Consider the following 23,916-nt stretch of genomic DNA (forward strand, 5'->3'; position numbering starts at 1 on the left):
TCTAAATTCCAGATTATATTAAATACACTTTGAGGGAAAAGCACAATAATTTCTCCTACAGCAGAATATGGGAAATTTCACATAACAAACCCAAATTCTTGGATATCAATTCCCTTCTCCATTCTGGATGATCCATTGTCTCCAGAGTGGGCCAGATCTGTAGACTTGATTATTTGAAGATAGGAAACTTTCAGGTAAAAACTGATAAATTTCCCTATTCTTCTTTGTGCTAAGATCCATACATCCCTTACAATAGGCAGTGTTTCCAAGGTACAAAGCAGGATTATCCTTTAAAAGTGGACAACCAATACAAATTAGATTACATATAAATTACACACAAAAAAGATTTAAAAATTAAGGATCCAAAGTCAGTAATTCATAAGTTGGAAAATGCCAGAATTAAGGTTGTGTGTGTCTTCTAGGTACCGTGTTTCACAGCCGCCGGTGCAGAGGTGACTGATCACCCCAGGGGTCTCCTCTGGCTAGTCAGGAGTTCAGTTTGAGGGCTTGCAGCCCTCTTTTTAGAGGTTTTGTGAGGGAAGTCAGAAGATTTTCTCCTCAGCTCTCCCTCTCTAGAAGTTGAAGGCTCCAGGAACAATCTTTGCTGCAGAGAGGATCGGGGTCGGATGCCGGTTTAAGATCACCCTCCATGAGCAGGAGTTTCAACTTTAACACCCAGTTCTTTCTGGATCTGGCCTTCATTTGCTGGTGGAAGGTGCACTTCTGTGGGATGTAAGGCTCTTCAAAGCACTGGACACAGCAGAGTGTCCATCTGTAGCCAGTATTGCCTCTCAACAGGAGAGGCACCATTTAAACCCAGGGAACCAGATGTGGGGGGCGATCTCCAGAAAGGAGGGGGGAGAACAGGGAGAAAGAAAAACTTTTTGTTTATATTGTTCAAAAATTAAAAATGGAAACTCTAGAAATGCTATAAAAATATAAGGAAATTCTATAAAAAGCTATAGAACTAAATACTATCAACCTATAATGAAATGTGAGGTAATGAAACTAAATGTCTCAGGTCATGGGCGGTTGAGAAAAAACTGAGGGTGGTTAGCCCGCGTAGTCCTAGATAGCCTTGAGGCAGAGAGCATGAGGGAGGAAGAGAACATGTGCAGGTCAAACGGACGCTGCTACCTCAAATCTCGGATCAGAGGCGCAGGGATGCAGATACACCTACAATGGAGCACCCACAGGAACACTACTCGAAGGAGAAATATTGTTCAGGAACAGATAAGAGTTTCCTTCTTCCCTGAAGTCAAATATTATTTCTACCATAATCCTGGAGAGACCCTCTAGAAGCATGTGGAAAGATCAAATAGAAATGACCAAAATTGGAAAAAGAAAAACACTGGCACCCATCTGCAAAATATAAAAACTGCCTGGGGATGGTAAGACAGGAATACTTTAAAGACAAACCTTTATTAGGAACTTAATATTTCAGACAAAGTCCTGCTCTGCTTTTCCCAGTTTTCTGAGGCTAGAAATAGGATGCTGAGTGTGTTGTAATGCTGCAATCTGAAGATGACGATCGATGATTTCATTCGTGCTATGGCCTTTCCATGAGTTGCTGAGACTGGGAATGAGAAAGCTGCTCCTAAAATTCTTGCACCCTGCCACAGGGTGGCCACTGTAGATAGTGTCCAATGACCTCATCTGATCAAAGGTATAGATATCCCTTTTGCTCCCACACAGAAAAATGCCTGGCACCAACTGGGGGTCTATCACCAGACAAGGCTTGTTGGGAAACCTGAATATAGCTCCGAGGCAACAGAGGGCATGACCCTGCATTTGTTCTAGCTATCACTGGCAAAAAGGTATTTTCCTCCTGTCGTGCTTCACAGATTGAAAAAGCAGTAAATTTAAACCAAAAAGGAAGTGATCTCGCCTTATAAACACAATGAACTTAGCTAGTGAGACACTGCAACAAGATATCACTGAGACCAACTGCTTAGCAGGAATAAAAAAAAAGACTGTCCATTTATATGGATAAACAAGAACACTCTGCATTACAACAAAAAAAACCCCATGATTTAGAAGGGATATAAACCCTCAGGCTTTAGGTGCAAGCCAGTCTGTAACTAATTGTGGTTAGGAAGAAGCTTCCCCTGTGGGCAGGTTAGTCCTTAAATCCATGAAGCAAGGTTTCTTGAACCTTGCTCTGGATCATTATGATGGACTAGCTGGACCACCATTCTGATTCACTAGAACAATTCCCATGTCCCTAAATCAAGTAAAACAAGTGCTGCAAACAAAGAAAACCCAAAAAAACTTAGTTATAACTATGTCTTAGAGCTCCTAAAATCTGCAATCATTAACATTTTACTACCAATAAGATTTATTTTAAGATAAGTGCTTTGTTTTGCTTTAAAAAAAATCTGAGATATTAATCTCGCATTTCTCAAACTCAGACATTGTTTTTTCTTTTAACAGTACTCAATCATAGGAATCTTGAATCTCCTTATTTGGAAGAAGTGGTAGCAGCCATATATTTCAAATGTCTTCAGTGTTTTGTGATATTGAAAGTCTTGCTATGTTTTTGCTGCTTTGTCCCAGAATGCCACAGGGCACTTTCTAGTCCCATCACTATCCAGTCTGCTTAGTTTCCTCTCAATTGATACTATCTAGCTGGGAGCAGAGCACTGATCAGACAAGATAGTTCATGCTGATTCCTGTGTTGCAGTCTGAGCTCCTATAGCATGACAAAGTGGAACAGTAGGAAGAGAAAAAGGACAGGTGGAAGCAGACAGAGAAATAACAGGAGAGCATCTATATGCTATTCTGTGTTTTTATTTAAATTCAGTGGGATTATTAATAAATGTTGTTTCAGTAAATGACAACTTTAAGGAGGGACGTAATTATTTATGGTATATTACCGGTATAAACATGAAGGAGAGAAGTTTTAGGTCAGATCAAGAAAACAGAAATAGGAGAAATGGGATAATATTAGGAAAAGAAATTTAGCAGGCACAATTTCAGTAAAGATTTCCCAGCTGGAATACATAAACTTCTTATTTCTTTCATGAAAAGTATTGCAAGCACATCTCATTTAAAATTAAATTGATGAAAGCACTTGAAAATATACTTTGGGCAGAAATCTTGTGTTAGCAAGGGACAAGGTGTAGAATTGATAAATATTTTTCCATAATTACTATTAATATATAATGGGATAACTAGGCTTTCTGCAATTAAATGATTGTTTAGCTCATTTATTTTATGAAACTTCATACCTAGGGCCAACTTGATGCCCTCCAACCTAGTCACTGAAAAACATGAAAAGACTAGGGCATACAGTGTATCTCTATCAAAATAGGGCTGTCCTACATTAACTTATTTTGAGGTTAAGTAGGATAACTGTTTGAAGCTGAGCTGTCTTGACATCCTAGTCAATTTCACACTCCTTCTACCAGAGCTGCTGGGAAAGTGGTGCAGTCAAATTTCCCTCTATTAAGGGCGTTTTGAAAGGGGGGGAGACATACACAGAAATAAAGCAGACTGTATGACAGCAATGCAAGAAAAAAAGGACAAAAGAAATGACAACCAGTTAGATTGTGACAATATAGAATAAAGAGTTAATTTCTGTAGTAACTATAAAATGACTCGTATTCATTTCGATCAATTAAATGGGCCAAGATAGTCAAAAGTGTTAATGAGACCCAGTCAATGTACAACACTAAACACTAAACCTGGTTTGAAGTTTTTAGAACAGAGACCTCAACCTACTTAGTCTCATGGCAAACCTTTTTTTTTTTTTTTAAAAAACACTTTTATTAAAGATACAGAAAAAGGAAAAACAGTGTTTGAAATGTAAGTATTAAGACAGACTTTCACCTGAACAACATTCCTTATTCCCTTTAACTTTAGCTGTAGAGATTTTAAAAGAAAAAAAAACCTTGTTGGACAGTTTTTCAGATAGCATTAAAAATGGTTTGGAGGAAGGAGGTGAGAAAAGTCAGCTGAGATGGTCTAGAGCTGTTAAAGTCCAAACCTGTTTCCTAGAAAACAAACACACACAAAAGGAAAAAGAAAAGAACAGCAAAGACAGAAAATGCAGCTTCTGTCTCTGGTGCTAACTCCTACTGGCAACCTCAGTGCTAGAGAAACGCAGCGCAGCACACAACCTAATCAGCCACTCCGAAACCTGACACACTTTTGCCAGTGTCAGGGCTGTTTAGGGGATTGCTTTTAGCTGTTCTTTGGTCATAAGACTTTCACCAAAGGATACAGTCATGTCTGGCTAAGCCAGACTCTTATTAAAGAGATGGTAAAAAGATACAAAAGAAGAAATATGGTGGGTAAGGGAAGCATAGCAGGGCAGTGGACAAAGTCTCACATTCCAGGTGGTATTCAGGATTTAGTCAAAGCCAGTGGAGGGGACAATGTCATCTGGGTCCCTCTCTCTGGCCTGTACATCTCTCAGGCTCAGGATAGTGAAGGCCCAACGGTGTGATGGTGACTCCCAAGGTCCTAGGCCACAGTGGGAGTGGCAGCCATGATGGTGAAGCTCACTCTTCCCAGTCTGACTCCCAGCCAGCCCACTTGGATCTCTCCCCAAAGACTACTATTTTTAAGGACCCCAAAAGTGAGTGATGGACACTATAGCGCATTTTCTCTCATTTTATTAACCAATTAGGCTTAATTTACAACACACCAATTTTGGGCCATTATTCCCCAGTCCTACACTGCTTTTGTTTATTGGGCATGACATCTCAACACAGTGCTTGAGCAGGCCTTTTTCTTTGGACTAATTCAGTCTGTCGGCCATTCATACCTTTTCCCATCAACATCTATTATTACAGGTGATTAGAATATTTAATATACTTTTGTCTACTTTGGACTTGCCTATAATTGGATTTACAATTGGATTTTTTTTAAACCACTCACCACCTCTAAGTATATATGGAGAAACCTTGTCACACAAAACATATGTACATTGCAATCCTAAATTAAGTGTATATAACCTTATGAAAGTGCATTGCACCTGCACATGCGCACACCGCCCAAACCCCAGCTTATTATACAGATAAGTCAACTGTTCATTTGTTAATACCAGTCCGTCCTTAAACAAAAAAGAACAAATGCAGACATAATATTCCACAAACAGTTCCCCATAGTTTGAGCTGGGTTTTTTTTAAATGTTAGGATCAGGAGAGGGGGAAGAGCATTCATTGTTCACCTGGTCCACAGATAAAGTGAACACTGCCAAATTTGTCCAATTCTTGCGCCTCCAGTTGTCTGTATTTTTCAATATATTCAGCTCCAGCACTCTCATTGGTATGTACCCTGAAGAAGAAATGAAAACAAGTTAATGTACACTTTCTAGCCTCCAGGAAAGGGTAAACAAATCCCTGGGGATAACAGGATTACTCAAAAACTTCAGGGCCTCTACATCATGCCATGGCAGGATTTATTCTACAGAATGCACCACCCTGCAAGCACTAATGTTGTCCCTGGCATTTCGATGCTACACTGAGAACGGCACCACATTTTCTGAACATCTTTATGTTCTGGATTTCAGAGTCCGGAGCGATGAATAATGAAAAAACCCACGATCTAGCGCTTAATTTTTCCATTAAGACAGAAATTAAGATTTCTCTTGCACAAAAAAAAACATAGTTCTGCCAAAAAAGGATTGAACAGAAAACTGCAATTTATTTTAATATCCATCTTGCATGGTTCTCTTAAGCAAGAATAGCAAGATGAAAAATTTGATCATATTTACTGCTTTGAAGAAATTTGTTATCCTTGAGATAAAAAAGGGTGGATTTTTTTGTTTTGTTTTTTGCAAAGTGGGGGAATAAAACTATTTACTAGCATTGGATGGCCTTACTTGAAATCTTCAAAGTTGTATTAGTTATGTCTAAGAATCAGGAAATATACTCTCTGCATCCTCTCAATTCATGAAGTATTCTGTACTACATAACATATAGCAAACAATATGAACAAGCTGCCTTATGAAACCCCTCAGAAACAAGAGCGATAGATGTACAATAAAGAATTTAAAAGTTTGAATAATTAAAAGTAAAGGGTTTGGCTTAATGTTGGAGCGATACATCAAAATTTACATAGTAAAAAGTTTTAGTGATCATTCCTTTCTAATAATGGCTGCTTGCTTTCTTGAACTTTAAAATAATTAGTTTGTCACCAGTTTCAGTCATTCTGCTCCCTTCCCAGTCTATTTCAGTCTCTCCTCTACCCCAAAAAAATACCACAACCCATAAATCAAAACTATGTTATGGCAAATAGATACTACCACAAGCGCTCTGCACCCACTGCTAGTTCTAATTGAATAGTCCATTGCTAATCTCAGTCCATTGTTAATTGAAATCATAGTCCAATGACATTCTCATAGAAATGCCTTGCTGTAGGAATATCTAATCCATACATTTCCTTGACCCAAACAATCAGGCAGGACAGTGGGACCCCCCCCCCCAACAGTAAAATATATATACTAAAAATATATTCAGTCATAAGAATTATATACAGTAGCTTCTTGTATGTTCCTGGCTGTCGAAAGGTCTCAAATTACCTTCACTCTTAACAACTCAAGTATTGTGGTACTACACTAGCTGATTAATTATCTCCTCCTAGTCAAGCATGATCAAATACACCTGATGCTGATATTATTAGATTAGCTGTCTTTGATACCACTGAATAAGACATGTTGATATAAATGCCAACCTCAGAGGGCTGACACTAGTTCTCTCAAGTGGCTTCTTTCCTGTCCCTCAGAGATATCTCAGAGGATAGTGATAAGGCAATTCCTCCTCTACCCTGAGGGTACCATCATGGGAAGTTCCACAGGGTTTTATATATATAAGAACAGCCATGCTGAGTCAGATCAGTGGTCCATCCAGCCCAGTATCCTGTCTTTCAACAGTGGCCAATGCCAGGTGTTTCAGAAGGAATGAACAGAACAGGTAATCATCAAGTGATCCATCCCGTTGCCCATTCCCAGCTTCTGGCAAACAACAATCTCCTCTGGAATGGTGGTCGAAACATGAAGGGGCATATGTTTAGCATATCTGACACGTAAATAACTTGTAACATCGGCTACAACAGTGACATGTGAACGCCTGTTCTCACTTTCAGGTGACAATGAAAATAAGGAGCAGGCAGCTTTATCTCCCATAAATGTAAACAAGCATGTTTGTCTTCCTGATTGGCTGAACAAGAAGTAGGACTAAGTGGACTTGTAGGCTCTAAAGTTTTACATTGTTTTATTTTTGAGTGCATTTTTTAACATAATTCTACATTTGTAAGTTCAACTTTCATGATAAAGAAATGGCACTACAATACTTGTATGAACTGAAAAATACTATTTTTGTTTTTCCTTTTTGTAGATTTGAAATAAAAAATAAATATAAAGTGAGCACTGTACACGCTTTGTATTGTGTTGTAATTGAAATCAATATATTTGAAAAAGTAAAAAAATCCAAAATATTCTATTATAAATTTAAATTGGTATTCTATTATTAACAGTGTGATTAAAACTGCAATTAATCATGTTTTTTTTTTAAATCAAGTTAACTCAAAACAAATTAATAGCTTGAGTTAACTGCAATTAATTGACAGCCCTATTAATAACCTCCTGCAAACCACTGTACTGGAAACTGCACCTTCAATCTACTCTGAAACTAGAAAAAACGAGAGTCCTGTAGCACTTTAAAAACTAACAAATTTAATTTCTGCAGGCATAAGCTTTCGTGGGCTGTAACCCACTTCGTCAGATGTAGGGAACAGAAATCAAATAGGAGGTATACGTATACATATCCAAGGGTAAGTAACAACAATGGGGAAGGTAGATAAAAGCAAAGTCCATTCAGTTAGAATAGTTGAGGCCTATTCACAACCATTGATTAGGAGGTGAGAATGTGTGAACAGTGACAATTACTTCTTGTAATGAGAGAACCATGCCAAGTCCTGATTCAGACCCAGTCTGATTGTGTCAAGTTTGCAGATGATTTCTAGCTCAGCAGTGTATACAGTGTATAGCACTGAACCCTGTAAGATGGCAGTTCTCAGGGTTGCATATGGGAGTGGGGGTGTTTGCTGGGAGTCTATCCCATGTGTGGCTGGCCAGAAGCACTCCTTTACTAGGTCAGGGACTGATTACTTGCAAGAAGTTGGGCGTGGGCTGACCCAGGAGTGAGTGGTTCACACAGCAAAGCATGGTTAAATCGGGACCCAAGAGTGAAGAATTGGGGTGACAGCTACAAACCAGTCCATATTGCAGGGGCGGGACGGGAGGGACACACATCACAGGGAGAGTCTTTAACAAAGACCAGAATGACTGTTAAATAGAACAGGGTTGGGGCAATAACAAAACCTTGTTTAACCCCAGTTTTGATAACAAAATAGTCCATCTCCAATCCATTACAGAGAACGGTAGCAGTCATATGATCATGAAGAAGCCGTAGAACCTTAATAAATTTTGGAGGACAACCAAATCTGGCCTGCATCTTTCACAGGGCTACACAATTGACTGAGTTGAAGGCTCTGGTCCAGTCTATAGCCCTGAGCTGCTGCGTGCTCAGTTAGTCTGTAGGGATGACACGTGCAGAGTCTGGTCAGCACTAGGAGCTGTAAGAGGCTCAAACATGCTCAGAGAGGATGGAGTATTCGGAGATTTTAATTAAGCTTTATTATGTGCTAACTGGATTTTTCAAAGGCTTATAACTTGGCCAAATTTGGCTGGATTTTCACAAGCATAGCAAAAGGTACATTCACGACTGAGAGGCAAATTTCAAGTTCTTCCTTCAATGCATTGGGGTGACAGAACATTCCAAAGAAAAAGTTCCATAACTTTTCTAACTAGACAAGCCACCATATTTTTCCCTAGCCTTGCTCTCTGAAACAGTTGAATTGTTTTGGGTGAAATTAAAATACAATTTTAGTATGAGACAGACAACCAGCACAGAAAACATCAACCCAAGCGATTAAAGTTTGGCAGTTATACACAACTGAAAACAGTGTCTTATAATAGGAAGTGCTAATGCCCCTGTAAGAGCAAATTTTTGATAGCCCAGGAACATGGCTGAACCGCTGCCCGCAGCTGGAATACCAATTGTTATGCTTATTGCTGAAAGCAGCTAAAAGGAGGCCTTTCTGAAACCTTAGCCTTAGCATGATTGAGCCAGGAAGGAAGGGAACCTTTTGCTCAACCTTTGTCTGACTCTGCACCCCTCCCTGATGAAGTCTCTGTTGAAAGTGTTGGGGTCTGTGTTTTAGGAGAAAAAGAAGCAGCTTATCTATATTTACTCTCTAGATGTGTTTGTCAGGGCCACAAGGCATGTAGACTCTGCAAGAACACATATGGCTAATTTGTAATCTGAGGAAACCTCTTGCCCAGCCTTTGAAATTGCTTGCCTAACAAGATTTTTGTTTTTTTTTAAATCTATTATGGTCAACTAACAAGGATAAATAAGGGGGGAGAAGTTTCATGGATGCATCTTAGCGTCCCCATTGGCAGACAGAAGATTGGCCATCAGAAGGCTACCGCTGTATCATTCAAAAGCCACACCAAACTTCAGTAATTATTGAGGGCTGTGGGTGTTTTAATAACCTCTTGTGGACGTGGGACTACATAAAGTATAGCTTTAAGTGACAGCACTCTTGTATTGTACAGTTTGTGCCAGCCATCTATTGGTCGGATGCCAAGTCTCCATTATTTATTTCCTGACACCACCTCAAAGACTAAAGTTACCAAGAGCTTTGGATTGAGAGAACTGTGAGTAACACTCCACCTATAATACAAATGCTCTATGATCTGCCCTAGCTGTCTATGGGTAGAACATAACATATTGGTATTTACCTATAAAGCTCTAAATAGCCTGTGACCTGCCTATTTTTAGAAACAATTGAGATCAGTGGAAAAGCCTGAGCTGGAGCTTCCTTACCTCAAAGTGTAGTCTACACTGCAACTAGACACCTGCAGCTGGTCCATTTCAGCTGGCTTGGGCTCGCAGGGCTCAGGCTAAAGGACTGTTCAATTGCAGTGTAGATGTTCAGACTCAGGCTGGAACCCGGGCTCTAGGACCCTCTGAAGTGGGAGGGTCCCAAAGCTCAGGTTGCAGCCCAAACCCAAACATCTACATCGCAATTAAACAGCCTCTTAGCCTGAGCCCCACATGCCCAACTCAGGGGCCCATTGCAGGTGTCTAACTGCAGCATAGATGTACCCAAAGACAGGTCTGGCCTGCAGGGTGTGCTAAATGAAAGCACCTGGATGTTGTTTAAGAGGGAATATTTAGGGAGGGTGGAATACTTTTCCTCATTTATTTTTTGCTATATGCTTTTACTACTGTCATTTTTGCTAGGCTGTTACTGATTTTATTTCTTCACATCAACTGCTTTTTAAATAACTTATTGGCACCTGCTTGGGACAGAAACCTTCGTGGTGGTGGTACAAATCTAAACAATACAAAAAAAATTAATGTCAAATGAGCAAAATACAACTGTCATTTCAGAAGTATTACTGGAAGGGAAACACAGTTTAACACCAGAAATTGTTGGCACATTCAGCTGTAAATGCTCTCTGTGCACTCAGGGCACCTTGCTTTAAATAAATTCAGCCAGAGAAAGGTCCTCCTTTACTTGAAGCTATGAAATGACCTCAAATAGGTCAACTAGACAAACATAAAAGGAAAACACTCAGTAAATTTTAAATTGGAACATTCTTTGAAATATCAGACAAAGTAGACTTTTTTCAACAGTTTTCACAATGGAAAAAATGGAAAAAAGCTCAGCCACTGTTGCATTAACATGACAGGCTCAAATAAAGGAAAAGGTCTTGTTTAATGAAACATGCTAAAATATTTGTATACATTGAATATAGTACGTTCTAGGCATTAGTGTTTTAAAAATTAACTGTTAAAATACAGAGATGTATATATAATGATGTTCCTTGAAAAAGAACTTTGATTACCCTAGCAAGTGCTTGACCACCTATGAAGAGAAAGTTAAGTGTGCAATGGCAAGCCAAAATTGTTAAGGATCTGTCCTTCTAAGGATGCTCTTACTGGGGAAGGCGCAAAAAAACTGTAATTTTCTACTTAATACGACTCTGTTTTGGGAGGAGGAATAAAAACAATCTGCAACTGTTCCGGTCTCAGATCTGCCATTACGTTTCACTTTAAGAAAGATGTGAATGCACCCTAAATTGGGTAGCATTCATAAGCTTAATCAGAATAGTCAATGAATGATCGCAAACAGAGTTCTTGGGTGAGGTTTACAAAAACATTTAACTATCATGTTTTTGACACATTTATTTTCCCACTTCAATATCCGTCATTCACCATAACATCATTGTTAGTATAGGACTAAGAATTATGCTTAAAAACTAATGTAACTCACTTTATAGATAAAAAAAAAAGAAGTGCTCTCAACTATGTTGACATACAATAGTAGTCCCCAAACTTTTTCTGTCACACACTGCCTAACTTGTAATTGAATCTGTCTGCACCTCCTCAGGGGGCCACAGCCAGGGGGCTAGCAGCAGGAAAAGGGCCACAGCCTGGGGACACAGCGAGGCTGGGTGGTGCTCCCTCCCCACCCCCATCAGGGCTGGCCTGGGCCCCATTCACCCCCTCCCCCCCAAACTTTCCTCTACACCCCTCTAGGTGGGTGCGCCCCCCAGTTTGGGGACCACTGCTGTACAAGAATGCTCTCTCCCTTCTCTGCCAGTAGCATAGCTTCCTCTTTTCTCCCCCTCACACAAACCTCAGGAAAAAGGATAGAAACCTAAAGCTGCAAAGAAATTGTAGTGTAGGGAGTAGTACTTTTACTGTACAATTTTAGGGTAATACACACAGTTGACTGTTTTGTGGCCTCTTTTCTAAACTAAAATGTGTCACTTTAAATAACTGAACATTTGCTATAACGGTGAATAACCTTCCACGGGGGTTTGCTGAAGGTCACAATAAAAGTGACTTTCCTTTTACTGGCAGTTGGCATTCAATACTTTGTGTCTGTAGTTTTAACTACAGAGATATGCTAACTTAAAAGAAAATGTATGACCAGTCAAAAGCCCTAATACTCAATCCTGTAAGACATGCAGACTGTTTTTAGAAATTCAGCTTCAGGGCTTTATATTTACATTAAATAAAGAAAATGAAAGTGGTAGCATTACAACAGGATGACACTAGTGAGACTATTATTGCTGTTCTGAATTAGGACAGTGTAGCCATCAAACACTGAGTTTATACAATATAAAAGCTGAACTAAGGTAAGGATTTTTAAGAGTCAATGAGTATTATGCTCTTAACTCCCTAAGGCTCTGTAACTTAATGGATTTTTCAAGATTTAAAAGATATACCATTTACTCAAAATAAAAGCTTTATATTTAAAAAAATATAAAATGACTGCACAGTTGTTTCTCATGCTAGTTACTCAAATTTCCTCCTCTTAGGAAGTTACTAGTCAAAAGAAGCCCACTTCTACAATACTACAAGTTTCAGTTGAAGTCAAAACACTGAAAACCAAACCCCATCGCAAAACTCATATTTTGAAGAATGCAAAAGAAAACTTTTGGTTTCAGACAAAGCAATTTAATCTCAGTGTTTGAAAAATAATGGCTTTTTACTATAACTGTGGTTCTTTGAGACCTTCTATAGCCTGCGAACACTACAGACAGACTCCAGCAAAAGGAAGAGTAGCAGACACTAAAGCCAGGGAGAAAGCCACATGGCCCCCACACTTACCACAAAACCAGCCTACACTCCTGAGGTTTGGGGGAAGGTTGACCTTTGTGGTCAGAGAAAATGTGGGATATCCTGCTGAACTCTGTGGAATTGACTTCCTCATGGAGATTTCTGGGCTCCAGCTCCTTTCTTCTGGTCTTTTGCTTCCACAAGACAATTTGGAAGAGCACCAGTACTACCCCAAGAACCCTCAAGCAGTGTACTAAAATGAGCTGTCACAGCAGGTTATGTAACCCTTCATAATATGATTGTCCCTCTCCTTTCTTACATGCTTTAATAGGTGAAATCATTCAAGTGTTTACATTTAAATTATCATAACTCAGCATACAAATTAATCCTTCGTAGAGATGAACAGGGCAGTTTCCTCCTCTCAAGTTATTATTTGGGCTCTCTGCAGACATCTAAACTACACACTGTTCATCTTTCTAAGGTCTTCAAGTTGTGCTCTAGTTCAAACAGGAATTAATTCAAGGAAGACCTGGACACAATATTCCAGTGGCACTCACATCATGCCAAATACAGAGGTAATACAACCTCCCTACTCCTACTTGATAGTACCCTACTTGTACATCCTAGAATCATATTAGCCCTTTAGCCACAGCATTGCTCTGGTATCACATGTTAAGCTGATTACCCACCATAACCCTTAAGTACTTCTCAGAGTTAGTGCTTCCCAGGATAGTATGCTCTATCCTGTAAATATGGCCTACATTTTTTGTTCCTAGATATATACATTTACATTTGGCCATATTAAAACTCATATTGTTTGCTTGTGCCCAGTTTACCAAACAAACAATCTAGATCACTCTGTATCAGTACCTGTCCTCTTCATTATTTACCACTCCCCCAACCTATATGTTATCTGCAAACTTAATCAGTAATTATTTTATTTTTTCTTTCAAGTAACTTAAGGAGTAGTAGCATAAGGGTGAAGAACCAATCCCTGGGTGATCCTATTGAAAACTGCCAGTTGAAGATGATTCCCCATTTACAGTTACATTTTGATACCTATCCATTGGCCAGTTTAATGCATTAAATGTGTACCATATTAATTTTCTATCATTCTAGATTTTTAATCAAAATATCATGAGATACCCAGTCAAAATCTAAGTATATTACATCAATACAATCACCTTTATAAACCAAACTTTTATGATATGGCAAGTTTGGCTGACAAGATCTATTTTCCATAAACCCCTGTTGATTGGCATTAATTACGCTTCTTTCCTTCTTTATTAACTGAGTCCCAAATCAGCCATTCCATAATTTTGCACAGGATCGATATCAGGCTAACAAGCTTATAGTTACCCAATTGTGCCAATATTTAAAAAGGGTAATTAGTATAATATTAGCTTTCTTCCTGTCCTCTGGAACTTCCTAAGTGTTCCAAGGCTTATTGTTCCAGGGAGCTTGTTGGCCTGCTCCTTTAAAACTTCTGGACACTAGGTAAACAAACCTGCTGATTTAAGAGCATCTAAGCTTTAGTAGCTGCTATTTAACATCTTCTTGAGTTAATGTGGGAACAGAAAGAATATCATCATTATCATCTGATATGACCACATCTTTCTTCCACCCCAAAAAAATGCAGAACAGAAACATTTAATAAACATTTCCACATTTTCCACATCATAGACAATTCTACCATCCCATCTAGTAATAGGCTAATATTGTTGGGATTTATTTTTTTCTTATACTTTTAAAAAGTTCCTTGTTATTGTCCTTAATTTTCCTGGCCATAGATTTCTCCATGCTTCCTTTTGCTTTCCTTACCAATTTTCTACAATTCCTAGCTTCTGATTTATATTCTTTACTACCAACTTCCCTTTCTTCCATTTGTTTATTTATAGATATAGATATTTTATAGATGCTTTTACCTCCCCTCTAAGCCAGACTGGGTTTTTAACCAACGTGACCTTGTCTCTCAGTTGTGGCTTTTTGGACATATAATAAAATGTTCTTAAACAGTTCCCAATTATCATTCATATTTTTTTGTTTAAATTCTCTCTCTCAGCTGATTTAGTTCGTAATTGTCTTCAGCTTTGTAAAAGTGGCCCTTTCAAAGCATGAAGTATATATATTAATGGTCCAGACTTTATTCTATTTGCACATGATAAATGTGATCAAGTCATATCACTTATAGCTAAACAGCAAGAGTTCTGTGGCACTTTAAAAACTAAAATGTATTTGGGCATAAGCTTTCATGGGCAGAAACCCACTTTGTCGGATGCATGAAGTGGAAACTTCAGTTTGGTAACTAATAACTAAGCTGTCACTAATTTTCAGTTCTGTGATCAAATTCCTCTTTATTTGTCAAGACGAGGTCCAGTATAGAATTCCCTCTTGCTGGATGCAAAAATTTTTGAGCAAGGAAATTGAAATTTCTAAATATATAGGCAACAAGAATATTTTAGTACTGGCAGTATGAGACCTCTAGCATATGTCACCCAAACTGAAGTGCCCCATAAAAACAGCAGCTTCTCCTCTCCTATTTCATACAATGCATAGTCAACCTATGGAACTCATTGCCAGGGGATGTTGTGAAGGCCAAAATTATACCTGGGTTCAAAAAGAGAATAAGGTAAGTTCATGGAGGATAGGTCCACCAACAGCTGTTAGCCAAGATGGTCAAGGATGCAACCCACGCTCTCGATGTCTCTAACCCCCTGACTGCCAGATGCTTGGACTGGATGACAGCAGACGAATCACTTGATGATTGCCCTGTTCTATTCATTCCCTTTGAAGCATCTAGCATTGGCCACTGTCAGATATGGTATTCTGGGCTAGACGGACAACTGGTCTGACCCACTATGGCCATCCTTACCTTGGGAAATAGGGAGAGAGTCATCCAGTTTATCCACTACAAACTGAATCTTATGGCTTCTAGCCACATACATAAGTAGTAAGCTTCACTCCTCCACAGAGACACTTCTAAAAGATTCAAGGAGCACGGGCTTCTGTCTGTGGTGTGAACCTCCTCCTACTATGAGTGGAAGACCAGAGGGAAAAGATTCCAGGAGAATTAGGATTTTAGGAGGTGGAATTCCTGAGTTCTTATTTATATTACCATGGCATCCAAGGGCCTTAGTCACCTGGGCACCATAACATCCCTGAAGGTGAAGATAAGCGAGCCATTTAAAGGATGCCCAAAGAAAGTCTAAAGGGAGCAGTGCCACAGTTGATCTGTATGGGCTTTAGCGTACATCATAGTTCAAGACAGCTAATTCCAAGACACTGAAAGTCTGTCTTAAACAGATTCAGCTATTCATCAAGGGAAGAGCGCATGGGACAAGACATCATACTATGCAATGGTCTCAGGGAGGAAATGGCTGCCCTGCTATGCAAGTCAGGAGGAAGTCTAGGAAATGGAGATGGGAGAGAAGGCTAGTGGGTCCAAAAGGTGACTGGCTGCCTTCTGGCATAGTCTGCATAACAGGAAGAGCTACCTCTGAAGTTCAGAATGGGCTATTAGTTAAAATGAAGAAGCAGCAAAGTAGAAATACATAGCCAACTCTCTACATGTATTGAAGTGGGGAATATTAGAGGAATATTAGAACTAGCATTCCACACATTTACTGTGATCTTAAAAGGGGGGTGAATGGTGTGGTAGCAATTTGATGACAAAATTTAAATTAGTAAATTTGTAGGAAGGATTGTGATCAATTCCTCAAGAATTTAAGAAAACTAGATAACTGGCCAACACAATAGGCAGATTAAGTTAGACTACAATTTGAGATTTTTATATATACCAATGAATATATTATCTCAGGAAAGAGCTAAAAATATTGTGGACAACTAATTAAAGACATCTGTTCAATCTGCAGCAGCAAAATAAACTGTGCTGTATTGAGTAAGAGATAAGAAAAATATACAGAAGTATATCATGGCATGGCTTCACCTAAGTATTGCAGACAGTTTTGGTCATTATATCTCTAAAATGACAAAGATTCAGAGTTGGTCAGGAAAATGGTAAAAATGCACTGGTTTTGGGAGGGATGGAAAGAAGGTAGAAGGGGGTTAAAGGACTAGGGGTACAATTTTCAGAAGTGACTTAGGAGCCTAACTCTTAAAATCAATGAGACCTAGGCTCCTAAGTGCCTAAATCACTTTTGAAAGTGTGATTTAGATGCTTTTGAAAAATTTTCCCTAAGTCTAATTGAGGAAGGAAAAACAAGAGTGAAGAGAGAGAGCACAGATTGCTAATATAATGAATGATCTCATAAAAGACAGTTAGATGCACCTATTTCCAATAAGGTAAGAACCAGAGAGCACTCAATTAAAAGGCCACAAATTTAATATTAAGAAGGAAATACTTTGTTCCATGTGTAATTTAACTATGGAACTGCCTGAAGGATATCACTGAGACAAACAGCTTAGTAATTTTTTTAAAGAATGTATTTATGTAAATAATAATAGCAGCTGTAATTGCTAATTAGGATAAAATTCCTTAATATTTCAGGACATAAGCCAATTTGCCAGCTAGACCAAGTAGAAATTTCCACCTCTTAGTACAGTATTGCAAATATATAGGTATATTTGAGGTAAATGGAAGGAATATGCCTCCCCATGAAACATTCAGGATTGGCCACTGGATATCAGACTAGATTAACTACTGCTCTGCTTTGAATCATCCCTAATTCCTCCCTGAATAGGGATCTCAAGTTTATATGAAGGCATATATAGTATGGGTGCTAGGTTTCACTGTTTTGTGCCAATGGAATGTTAAACAACATTTTCAATTTTTATCCCCACAAAATACGTTAAATGTAATACAAGCAAGGCATGGTAGAGATATCTTTAAAGATTGCTCACTGTGTTTTTAAAGTCATGCACCTTCCAGTATTCACCTTCTTGCTTTTTAAAGTTTACATTATCCATGTTTTGTACAAGAGTTTACTTTCTAACACAATACCATTTGATATTCTTTTTGAAAAAAGTGGTGACATACTAACTGTACTGGAAGAGAGGTGGCAGGGAACATTTTAATTTCATCCGAAAATTTGTGACGACAGTCCTGTCATTATAAACCCAGCTCTTTTCCTTTTTCATAGTACCATATACAATGCAATGTGAAAACCTTCCAGTTGAAGATGATTAATACTGACATCTGAATTTTTCCAATGTATAAGTAATAACAGCTTTAATAACAGCCATACACGTCATCCTTTATGTTGCATGACATTTAGAACAGATTTACACAACCCCTGTTCTCCCAACAGTTCAACAAAACAGTTGAGAGGCAAAAGTAGGAGAGAACAATACTTACAGCAGAAGAGAGTCACTAAAACAAACAATACAGAGAGCAGAACAGAAGGCATTTTATATATCATGCCTGCTGTTTAGATTAATAGGAAGAGACCTGATAACTGGAACGGAAAATGGCTGCTTCAGCGACCTTTAGCATGCACAATATCATCCCTGAAAATGAATCCTGAAGTGGATATTTCCCAATATAATCAACAAGGAAAAAACCAAGAGATTCACATTCAGTTAAGGGAGGAAAAAAAAGTCTATGGTAAGACTTAAAATTCTGTTTTTACTTCAGTCTGAGTTTCATTTACATTTACGCCATTGTTCTAACCTTTTATCCATTATAATTAAATTAATATCTTTTCCATGAGATATTGTAGGTGTTGCTAAGTTGCTCTTTAATTACATTTGAAATGGTAATTAAAAATGCTAATAGCTAAACACTATAACTAAAAAGAGAGTTTTAATACCATGAGATGAAATTCATCAGGAATCAGATTACGATAGCCTAAAAATCTCTGAGCAACTACCTTGTAAGTCGCTCTTTACTGCCACTTCTCAGTTAAGATGAGCTTTCACAGGATCTCACCAGAGAATGATTATTGTTACACATTTACAACTGTAAACAGAAACAGCCCGATCTATTTCCCACACAGTAACAGAAGAGGAAAAATCTTTAGCACTTAAATGGCCTGAAAGTTTAGACAGACAATAAAAGGAACAGTTATTTTTAGAGCTCTAAAGGCATAAAAATACAGCACCAAATTGTGACCTACAGCTATGCACAGCCAAGCATCACATCATGCGACAGTCTTAACTTTAGCTAGGAGCGCATCTGTAGTTGCTTCAGATATCATTATTCATCTGACTACCAACAATACCTTTGGATGTATTTAGCAACAAGCATCTGAAATCACTGCCATCTTTTTTTAAATTGCTGCCATAGGCAGAACTCAATTCAAAGGTAGGAGACCTTAATGGACTCTGTGGAAAGTAATTGGTTGTCCATGCTAGGTCAACAGGATTTCTCTCTACTTTACAAGATGAATTAAACAATTTTAAAAGCAGAAGAAATCAAAATCTCATGGTCAGTCCAGACAGTTATTCTTCCAAGCACAGTTTAAGTGAGTAAACAAGGAAAACTCTTTTTCTTTCTTCAATAGTGGCTACAACCTGGAAACAGTGTATGCTGGAATAAGAAGAGATCTTGAATTCAATCAAACTCAACTGCAACAACTTCTTCACAAACAAGTGCATCAAAGGTACAGTATGTTATTTTACCCAAATTATTGTACTGTTTTGTAATAAATGTGGCTACAAGTCACACCTACATAAAAATGTGTAATTTAATCTATTTCTATTATAGTTTTCCAGACGTTAACAAATAAATAAGAAAATGTATTTAAAATACAAGACAGGTATGGAATTTTAAAGAGTGATGAATGCAGATTCACTATCTATCTCGAAAAATTGATCAAAAACTGTAAGAATTGCTTTAATGGAAAGTTTATAATTTTGAACATCACATACTAAAATCATTTCAAGATCACAATTTATCAAATGGTATTTTCTACTTAAGATGACAATTCAATTTCAAACTCTAGTAAATTTTAGTATGATTTAATAGTGCAGATAAAACAATTGAAGAGATTAATTGCTACAATAGTAGTCTCTTTCAATCTTTGTAAAAAGAGTGAAGTGTCAGATTTCATTTGGGCTTGGAAGCTTTGATCAGTTACTTCTTAAAGTGTATTGCAAATTTGCAAAATATTTTAATATTGAGCATATATATGCACAACTATATCAAATGCACTACATAAAGAATTCTAAATTTTCCATTAATCTTTTCAATGGAAAACAAACACCACAGTTCACCATACAAAGCACTATAATGTTCAATCTTCTCATAGCTAAAAAATGCCACTTTTTGGTTGGATGAAATGGTCAAAAAATGATTCCTACAAATCCGCACAATATCCTGGCTCAGAAGTAGTGACCAAGACCCTGCTGAGGGAATTGAAATGGCACCTGAAAGAGCGTGAAAGATTAGTACAAGAGATTGAAAATGAACAAAAAGTCCAGAAAAATGGTGTGGAGTACAACTGGCTGAAGAACTACCAAAATCCTCAAGGCACAATCCCAGCTACTGAACAAAGGCAACTTGAAATCCTTTGTTCACAAATTCAACCTTGCCAAACTGGAACTGTTCTTAGCAGGTAACAATTTTTCTTTCCTATTTTTGTAATTATCACTTTCTAGACAACAATTAATTTCCCCCTTATTCTAGTTCAACATTCCAGTTCAGAGTTCTTAAAATTTGGTTACGTTTTTTTCCCCAGAGTAACAGTGATTAGGAATTTAAATGGAGACTTATTTTTAAAGCATCCTATAGCTTTTCTAGAAATAAAACTCTTTAATTTCATAACACAGTACACTGACTAAAGGTTTTCTATAATGCATTTTTATTGTACTTTAAAGATCGTAACGGAGGGGTCTATAATGCTTAAAACATCAGACACCCATCATTTACCTGATAACCACAGGATTGAGTTAAAGTATTAACACATCAACATTTTATATACAAGCCTCCAGTCTCTTCAAATTTTAAAGGGATTGAAATTAAATGCATTTCAACATTTAAACATGTCAATAATTAACTTTTTCCATATGACATTTTATATATCATTTGGGGAATTTATGTATTTTTATATACATTTTCTAGGGCTGTGTGGGAAGAATAGAACAAACCTATGCTCCCTTTAAAGTCCAGAAAACACTTGAGGGCAAAGTCAGTTTAAATCAATTTACCCAGATGGCTTAATACAAAAAAAAAAAAAAAAAAAAAAAGCTTCCACTGATCTTACCAGTTGTACTGCATCCAAATGCATTGTAAGAGCTTTTATATTTTTCTCTTCTTTTTTTCTGGAAGAAGGGAAACAAGAGAGGCCAGAAAGTAATTTTCTTCCCCCCAAAAAAGGAAGAGAAGGAAAAACATTCTGGAATAGTTTTCAGTACTGACAAATTAGATTTCAATTTTTTTTTTGTTTCTAGATTTCGTGAAGTTTTAGCAGAAAATGATGTCTTACCTTGGGAAATAGTCTACATATTCAAGCAAGTTTTAAAAGATTTTTTAACTACTACTGAGAAGGAAAACCAACAAGACCAACTGGTAGATGTATGGAATACAAATTGCTCTGTACACTTCACAGTGCCTGGTGACAGCTCTAACAAATCGGACAAAGATGAAATTCCCACAGTTTCAAGTTACGTTGATAAAAATACACAGAGCATGTTTCCCACTTTCTCTCACCGAATCTGGAATCTTCCATATTATTATCCATCAAGTTAAATTATTTCTTCAGACAGTTATCTGAATTCCCTTGGTAATGTCCCAATCCAGAGACATAAAAACATATAGGAATAAAAAATAGGACATACTCCCCTTTGTTGCAAGCTCAGAATTTTAAATCCCTAATTACAGTCTCCATACATTTTACAGACTTTATTTAGAATCATTACCCTCTTTTTACCATAACTATTCCAAGGATGTTGTGTTTAAGGACACCTTTTAACCAAAAATGTAACTGTAGATCTTTCCAAAAATGTTGAAACTACTGTTTGTACCGTACCTATAGTATCTACTGTAACAAGCTATAGCAGTTTTCCATATTTTGAAATCCAATCACTGTGCAAAGTCTTAGCAGGGATTTCTGTTCAGTAGTCTACATACTTTTTTTAGATTCTTCTAAGGAAACCATATACAGTGTGTGAGGTATGCTTTAAAATAGCAATTGATTTATTCAAAATAACTGAGGATAAGTTCTGAGGATGAAAACAATTTCACAAGTTCAAGGAGAACTTGTAAAGGGAAAATAATCAAAAGTTATAACACACTGTCTGTACTGTTTATGGTTAGTTTTCTGAACTGTACTCTGCATATGTTGCAATATTGCAAAGCTACTCAAATGAAGAAAAAACAATCTGGATATTTAAGTCGCTTTAGTGGTTGCTTCTCTCTCCTTGAAGAGATTTAGAGATACCTTTTTATTTCAAAATAAAAGTGGTTTTACTTCACCCCCTTGCTTTTATTGGAAAAAGTTATCCTGCAACCCTGATTAAGATTTCATTTATTCGGTATCTTTCAGAATCAGCTTTCTGTAATGGTGAATGAGTCTGAAAACCTGTTCCTGAGGACATACATTACTTAAGAACTTGAAATTCAAAAACAGATAAAAAAGTTTAAATTTTAGTTGTTGCCCCAAGCCATCAACATAGGGTCATAATTTGTATTAGACTCAACTGACATGTAGTAACTGTGGCCACAACTGGCACAATTAGAGCAGAAAATCAATGAAAATGATGCCAGAACCCACTTTTGCTGCAATTGTGACAAGGCTAGATTTAACTCCCACCATCACAGAAGAAAGATTGCTGCACACTTTTGTACACACAAAGTTTCTCTCTCATTATTTGCTTTCTTTTTATTAGTGTGTCACACCATTAAAAAAGAAAAATTGGCCCAATTCTAAGTGTCTTATTCACAAAGGCACTACAGCAAAACACTTCCTCTGCTTATTTTTCTACTACAGTATACCAGTAAGATACTTTGGTAGAGTTCCTCAACAGATAGAGAAAGGATAACTGAAGTTTTGAGAGATAGTCACCTACAGGTATCCAGATTAAAAAGAAAAAGAAGTTGCAATGGAGTTAAAGTTGAGCAGACAAAACTAGGCTTTTTTTTAAACTTACAAGAACGTCACATTTTAATACACTAAACTTTGAAAAGCTTAGAAATCCAAAGAACATTCCAAGTATGAAAAAGTAACCAGAAAATATAGACTTATGAGGTGAAAGTCACCATCTTTCACCTTTCCTTCATTCAGTGTTTTGCAAGACAGTCTCAAAAATTTGAAAAAGAGTTTGTTTTCCTAAGAGTTTTAAGAAGTCCACGGCCTATAACTCTGGACATGGAGTAGTTTTCCACAACTATAGGGGCAGGCCTCCCCTTACCTCCTGAGCCTTAGAATCCTCCTTAGTAAATTCATTTCAGAATCTATGACAAACCCCGGGATACAATAGTGAACCTACACGATCATCCTAAGGCTTGGAGAATATGTCTACAACACAACCAGCAGTGAGTCTCAGATATGCAGGCTCATGATTCAGCATTAAAAACAGCTGTGTAGACACTGCAGCTCAGGCTGCACTTGAGTTTGAAAGACTGCACTAAAATGTCTACACACCACAGCATGAGCCCAAGTCTATTGACCCAGGTTCTGCAACTTGCTGCCACAGGTTGTGTAGACATGTCCAGAGGGGGTGAGGTATCCCCAATGAGTTTACAGCTCACAATGGCATCAGCTCTACAAGCCTCCTGAACTAATGAGCATATCCCAGTGGGTGCAAAGGAAGAGAGCGAACACCCTCCTGATCACTCAGTCAAGCCTCACCATCAGGCTACACTCGGGTCTGCAGAAGCAGAGTTCCTTTTCTACAATTCTCAGGAGGTCCACATGACTGTGAGAGAACAATGAAACTTTGGTGGGAAGAAGTGAAAGCGGCATATCCTGTGATTCCTGAGATCTAAAAGAGAAGATCAAACTTTTGATGGAAATTTTTTCATCGTCAAATGTCCCAAACGACCAAGTTATAATCTGAGCACTCTCTCTGCAAGAGAAAGTGAAAAGTAATGGAATGTTTACAATTCCAGGACTTTGACATGCTATACTAAGCTTTCCAGAGTTTACATTCTCTGGTGTAGTTACCAAAAAAAAAAAAAAAGCTAATTTTTTTTTTTTTTTTTTTTTTTTTTAATACCATGAAAAATTTGATCACGTACACTAGATCTCTGCTATGGGAGTCCACTCACACAGTGGTATCTTTCTACTTTACTTTATTAGAAAATGGCAAAAGAGCTGTGAAACTACTTCCTTGTTAGGTCAGGGTAGCAAGACTGAAAATCAATCAG

At 37.7% G+C, this 23,916-nt stretch overlaps 2 protein-coding genes across 2 annotated transcripts in view; one reads left to right on the forward strand and one right to left on the reverse strand.

Moving 5' to 3' along the window:
- TDRD9 (tudor domain containing 9) overlaps positions 1-23,916 on the reverse strand; it is a 141,966-nt gene that overhangs the window by 115,875 nt on the left and 2,175 nt on the right. The window contains exon 2 of the mRNA XM_067554979.1: positions 5,177-5,283. Within this exon, the coding sequence (XP_067411080.1) occupies positions 5,177-5,283 (107 nt within the window). The remainder of the gene's footprint in view (positions 1-5,176; positions 5,284-23,916) is intronic.
- On the forward strand, positions 19,866-21,297 carry RD3L (RD3 like). The gene is made up of 2 exons (XM_067554977.1): positions 19,866-20,164; positions 21,000-21,297. The coding sequence occupies exons 1-2, from the start codon at positions 19,866-19,868 to the stop codon at positions 21,295-21,297; spliced, it is 597 nt and encodes a 198-aa protein (XP_067411078.1).

The sequence above is a fragment of the Emydura macquarii genome, unplaced genomic scaffold (assembly GCF_026122565.2).
Source record: "Emydura macquarii macquarii isolate MOO-44397 ecotype Brisbane River unplaced genomic scaffold, CSIRO-AGI_Emac_v2 contig_1551, whole genome shotgun sequence".
Lineage (NCBI taxonomy): Eukaryota > Metazoa > Chordata > Testudines > Chelidae > Emydura > Emydura macquarii.